The sequence below is a fragment of the Dipteris shenzhenensis genome, chromosome 30 (genome assembly GCF_047967505.1).
Source record: "Dipteris shenzhenensis isolate YYH24624 ecotype China chromosome 30, Dip_SZ_1.0, whole genome shotgun sequence".
NCBI classification, from domain to species: Eukaryota; Viridiplantae; Streptophyta; class Polypodiopsida; order Gleicheniales; family Dipteridaceae; genus Dipteris; species Dipteris shenzhenensis.
This window is the reverse complement of record NC_141625.1, coordinates 10,362,070-10,367,880: the sequence shown is the minus strand read 5'-3', so window position 1 is coordinate 10,367,880 and position 5,811 is coordinate 10,362,070. Positions and strand designations below refer to the sequence as shown.

The following is a 5,811-nucleotide window of genomic DNA, read 5'->3' as shown; positions in this document are numbered from 1 at the left end:
ATGTTGTTGAAAGGCATTGAATAGATTTTTCACGTTAACAATAGATTTCGGCTTTACGAGGCACCGAGGCACAGTTTCAGCCCATAGCGCATGCGCACCTGTATTTGACGATCAAATGTAGTGGATATATACAATTACAAGGTGCAGATCATATGTAACAAGGTGGAAGTGTAAGATCGTAAGTTACAGACGCAAAGGACTAGCGAGGTGGAATTGCAGAAAATGATTGGTGATGACGGAGCGACTGGCGAGCTGTAGCTAGCTGCAATTAAACAGAGAAAGCCACAACGGAACCGAAAAGTTATATTCGATCTAGATTGAGTTTGGCGAGCAACAGAGAAATTGACAATTTTTCAGCGATTGATTGCGCGAGAGGAAGACAATACATTACATCATTCAGGAAGACAATACATTACATCATTCGAGGCATGCGAGAGAACTAGCCAAAACTTGAAGCTAAATGATTGGATCTTCATAACGATCACGGTAATTACATCAAAGCTTTGCTCATTCGCAAGCTTCGCAAATCTCAAAGTGTGTACGTGAGGAAAGAGGCTTCACGATAAATCCATCGTCGTAATAAGAGCAACACGTTATAAACGGGAGCTGCCGGATCGTTGTGTCGAATTTGTACAAAATTGATACAAATGCGCAGGCGTGCTCTGATATAAAATGTGATATTGCTGATGGCGAGCCATTATTATAACAAAATAATTGGGAAAGCAATCAAAGAATCAATGGGTGTAATGGGAAGAAGAAGATTGGTGCTTCGAGCAAATGCAACCGGGACGAGGATTGGCGTAGAAACTTTCTTCCGATTTCGGAGAGTCGCCTCTCTCTCTCCATTCCGGTCCTCCCATCTTGTTTTGGTGCAACCTCTGCACTTGCCCTTCGAATCGTCTCCAATTGATCTTCCCTGCGCCCAAATCATCCACCAGTCGCACCACGTTCTTCCTGCAAACAGCATACCGTACCATCCGTAAGCATCGATTTCCGTCGATCGTACTTTGATCTGAAATTCTGAATCTGAATCCCAAATCGATCAGCGTTCAGGAGATAGACGTGGGATTTTTGAAAGGATCGATGAATCAGCTACAACGATTTCTATTTATGTTATGGATTTCCTAAAATATCGATTTCGCTTCATCATCAATACGATTGTATTCCTCGTGGATGAAGAACGGACATCGATTGTGGATGATGAACGGAAATGGATTTCCGTTGTTCTCACGTTGATAATCGATTTCCCTTGATCGTACGTTGATAATCCGAAATCGTTGCACCTCACCGTTCACTATTCATCGTTTTCGAAATTCTGCGTCCTATCACCTCAACCTTGATCATCTTCTACGTTGATCAATTCCGTGAGCATCGATTTTCGTTGATCGTACGTTGATAACCCCAAATCAATTTCCGTTACTTCCATGACCTTAGGTCGTTGCTCACCTCTCCGGACTTATTGTTTTCCTATACCCTTCAAACCGTCGATGCCCTTGCACTGCCTTCGCCATATTTCCGTCGTATGTATACACGAACACATCGCTCTCTAGCGCTACCGCGTAATCCAATGCTGCAAGCCGATTTTGAAAGTTCTTGAACGGACGCAGCTCCTCTTCGGTTGCCAGCGTCTCATGAGAAAATACATTCGGGAACTCTTTCTTCAAGCTATCCACACTTCCGTTGCCGTAAATCTGTCCGGCCACGATGTAGATTCTTGTGGATGAGGGGAAGCCCAAGCCTTTCAGCAGAACTGCGGTCTCATGCGGCGTCAATGGACAGCCTCCTTCTTGCCGTTTCTCCTCGCCATCGATCTCCTTCTCCTTCCAATGCTTCACATCATATCGCATTTGCTGAAGTTCTTCGGCTTCGTCCTTCGTCAACCCATGCGCGCATCCTGTAAATGCCAGCATATCCTTCTCATACCTGCATACCCATTCCTCCAAATCAATACACTCCGATACATAACTACATTTCCCAAAACCGGCAATTTACATCTTCTTTGCTTCACATATAATAGACGGCAAAACGGCTTACTAGTTTGCGGTGATAGGATAAAAGGACCACCTTAGGTGTAGCGCGATATAGTTGTTGTCAGTTCGCATTCTATCGACTAGTTTAGCGCTCAATTGTTGAATGGGATCTGTGAATTTCAATGCTTTGTAGCAAGCACGGCAACGAAGTCGCTGAGCGGATGCAGACAGGTCGTTGTTCGTCAACCGGGAATCCGTGTGGGAGAAGTAAACAACACCGTACGTCTTGAGCAAGGGCACAATCTCGTTTTTGTAATACGAACTCTGCGGCAAGGGAAAAGCTCACAATAAATATGATGCCATGACGGATATTTGAAACAGAACCGTCGTTTCAAGAACCTTCAAATCCAAGAACTAACCTTCGACCAGGAGACCGGTGCTTTCAGGAAAGGAGTTGTGCTTGCCAGAGATGGAGGCAGAGACTCGACAATTGGCACGTCGCCTTCCAGCGCGTGAATGAAATGGTTCACGTCGAAAATGTCCTGAAACTCACTGCGGCGCATAACCAACATCGGCCCAATTCTTGGTGTTAAGAGAGACTGATATTGATTTCGCATTGGTGCCATCGCCAAAAATTTCTGTTTGATCGATTCATACCTCGGGTCCGCCCAAAAAGAATTGTGATCAAGCGAAGGAACCACCAGTGTCGCGTTCATAATTTTTGCAATTGCAACCATGTCACATATCTGCACATCGCCAGCAAAACGAACGATTTCGTTCTTAACGACGAACCATGGCTAGCAAAGATCGCTTCAAAACAGAACGGAATTACTCCCCCCAATGCGGGTTCGAAAATCATCCAATTCCTTCCGTCCACACAAACTTGACCTTACCCCATTACGCATCTGATTCAGACCACCATTTGCGTTCACCATAAGGTATCCGTTCGTCTCGGATTCCGATCCTGTAAATTGGCAACCCCACAAACGTCAGTAGTCATGTCCACGTTCACTGTTCCTTTCAATATCCCCTTTGAAATGCATTCGAGACCTCAGCGGCTTACTTTTATGACCTCGACGATGATGCTCTCGGCACGGCTCGAATCCGCCATCGCCCGGCCTGGCCCAAAGGTCTTCTTTACTTTCTAAAGTCTGTACAGACTGAGGCCACAATGAAGGATTGTACAGAAAGCGATTGTCAATGAATTAGCGAAAAATTCCTCGATCCTTACCTCGAATTGACGGTAGTGCTCGTGAGCAGCTCGCCCTTTTGCTTTCGGCGAGCGGGACTCGGAAAGCAAATTCACATGATAAGGGCTGAAATCCGTGTTTTGGGAAACTTCAATTCGAGAGAAGTGATCTCGGTGATCTTCTGCTTCGGCTGCTCTGGCCGACGAAACAGTCCGAGCGGGCAATTTAAGAGGGTTCTCAGTGATAGCCATGTTCTGGCCAAGATGCTTGGCGGTCTTGAACAAGAAATCCTGACGATATAATACCTGAAATGCAAGTGTGGATGAGCACGCGATAGTTCCTATATTTACGTTTGCCCGTAATCAGCTCTTGGCAGCCATTGTTCCTTGATTGCGCGATGGTTGATCATGTGCCCTGTCAGTTCCCTATCGAAGATGAAGCCGCATCCTCATTCAAATGTACCGAGAGCCATGCTACCGGTGATATACTCTTTCAAAACTCTTCAAAACTCAAATGCAGCTTGACGGAATAAGGAACATACCGTTGGTCCTGGGAGTTGTCTGTCGTCTACAGCGTTCCCTGCTCCGACCGATATAAGTGTCAGTAGAATGACTGTCATACTCAACAGGGCACAGAGGCCAAATGCTAATTGGCGCAAGAATTTCGTGCTGAAAACACTAGTCGACGCCATCGAGCCAGTACTGATGAGAGTCGGAGAAAAGGAACTTCTACTGAGCCTTCGCAGGCTGTCGGGGGTCTTCGCATCATCAGCGGCGAGGCAATCCACAACACAGTCCAAGCTTTCGGCGTCGAAGGTATCGCAATGCGAGTCCGATTCGGGCAGGGTACGCTTGTTGAAAAGGAAGCGGCGGGTCATGTTGGGGCTTTGAACCAATGAGAAGCAACGGAGCATGTAATCGGAATGTGGATTGAGGTTCTGGTTGTCTGAGTCCATGGAAGGGGAAGGAGTGAGATATTGGGGAGAAGTGCAATGGCGAGGAAGAAGAAGAAAAACAAAAGAAGAAGAAGACGACGAAGAAGAAGAAGAAGAAGAAGTAGTACTACATAGAATAAGAAGCAATACTACACATGTGGGTTTTTAAGGCTTTTGCCTGTGAGTTTATACAAACTTTGGCCCTTATTTGTACATTCACTAAGGTCTTCAATATTAGTTTTACCTTCCCTTATTCTTTTCTTTCTTTCTCTTTTTTTGCCATACTATCCTTGTACCACCCCTCTCCTTCACTCCACCTTCCCCCCCTTCCCTCTTCTTGACCCCTTCCCCCCCCTTCCCCAGTCACCCCTCGAGTGTCAATTCATCGGCTCGTGCCTTGCCCTCGTCCACACCCCTAGAAAGTCGTCGCCTCTCTCTTTACTTGTTCTTGGGGCCACGCTAATTAGTCCATGTTCCCCTCATCAGCGTCCTTCCTCCAGTTGTCTCATCCAAACCTCTTCGCCTCACTCGATCACTCGGACAAAACTAATGTCCATTTTCCTCATCAATGCATCACTCCAAATCCATAGAAATATCTCTCCTCTTGTTATGTAAGACAGCTTGGTGGACAGAAACACTCCATGCCCATAAGCTCCCCCTAAGAGGGGCCATGCTCGCAACCTCATTATCCTTAGCACACTTGGGGCCATGAATCCTTACCCAATTTTACAGGAGGAGGAAGAAACATATGTAGTATAAGCAAGGTGGGTTACTATGAGACAACCTAAGCAAACCTTTGATTGACTTAACAACATGGTCCAAGCTTGGGTCTCTTCTCAAAGAATGAGTTTTCCTTTTACCCATCTCAAGTTAGCTTCCCATTTTGTTTCTACAATTGCTAATTTGATTTACTAAGTCTAGTCACTTGTAGCTTTTATCATTATAAAACCAAGCACATGTATGTGCAATAAAACAATTATTATTTTCCAAATAGGTCAACCGGTATATCAAAAAATCAACCACATCAAGGTTTCTTCCTTGCTTTTAGTCTATCATAAATACAACTCATATATGAAAAAATTAACTACACCAAGGTTTCTTCGTGCGTTCCATCTTGCACCTCACAAGGGTGGGTGATCGTGCAGGTGAGCGAATAAGAGTTCATGACTATATCTCTTTTCCTTTCCTAAAAACATTTTCACTTCTTTAAATTACATAGCACATGCACCTTTCACATTTTCTTTCAATGGTACAACATACTATTTCCCCACATAATGCTATACCCCACACTTTATTTTCAACCACTCTACTCATTATTTCCATTGGCATTGACTCAACCTCCCTCGTGTCCTCTTCAAGATATACAAGCTCTATATCATGCTCTTCTAGTGCATCTCTAGTGAGTCTTAAGGAGGTCTTAAGGTCTTAGCACTAAAGACTTCATTCTAGACAACTTTGCATTTCTATATTTGTCTTGTCCCATCACATCAAGCATGAGATTGATGCTCCATAATTGAACTTTTATCTTGTATATTGGCCATGCCATTCCTACCGGGCCAAATCATTGAGCTTTAACCCATGTAAACGAGTAAAGTGTTTTAAAGATGGCACCTTTTGGCACTTGCATTCTTGTGCCATGACTTCATACTTTACATATTAAAGTACATATCCTATTCTTACCATAAATAGAGTGGGGAGCACCCTTTACTTCATACTT

The 5,811-nt window shown here is 44.5% G+C and overlaps 1 protein-coding gene across 2 annotated transcripts; it reads right to left on the bottom strand.

The window, feature by feature from the left end:
* Nucleotides 1-229: 229 nt before the first annotated feature.
* On the bottom strand, nt 230-4,213 carry LOC147881700 (O-fucosyltransferase 19-like). Of its 2 annotated transcripts, XR_015543944.1 has the most exons (10): nt 3,702-4,213; nt 3,202-3,465; nt 3,034-3,121; nt 2,864-2,934; nt 2,628-2,716; nt 2,390-2,522; nt 2,065-2,294; nt 1,447-1,923; nt 495-954; nt 230-262 (listed from the first exon to the last, which is right to left on the bottom strand). XR_015543944.1 is itself a non-coding variant. In XM_087401577.1 (9 exons), exons 1-9 carry the CDS (start codon nt 4,113-4,115, stop codon nt 735-737), a joined length of 1,995 nt encoding a protein of 664 aa, XP_087257703.1. In that variant the 5' UTR covers nt 4,116-4,213; the 3' UTR covers nt 493-734. The 2 variants fall into 2 exon arrangements, 1 of the variants encoding a protein (XP_087257703.1); XM_087401577.1 differs by lacking the exon at nt 230-262 and having other exon boundaries at nt 493-954; nt 3,034-3,130.
* Nucleotides 4,214-5,811: the final 1,598 nt, after the last annotated feature.

Bases quoted from the DNA above. Each gene is read 5' to 3' on its own strand.
- LOC147881700 (XM_087401577.1), bottom strand. From the start codon at position 4,115: ATGGACTCAGACAACCAGAACCTCAATCCACATTCCGATTACATGCTC. The intron at 3,131-3,201 runs GTAAGGATCGAG...TTGTGGCCTCAG, and splicing joins AGCACTACCGTCAATTCGAG to TCTGTACAGACTTTAGAAAG. The intron at 1,924-2,064 runs GTGGTCCTTTTA...ATGGGTATGCAG, and splicing joins TATATCGCGCTACACCTAAG to GTATGAGAAGGATATGCTGG.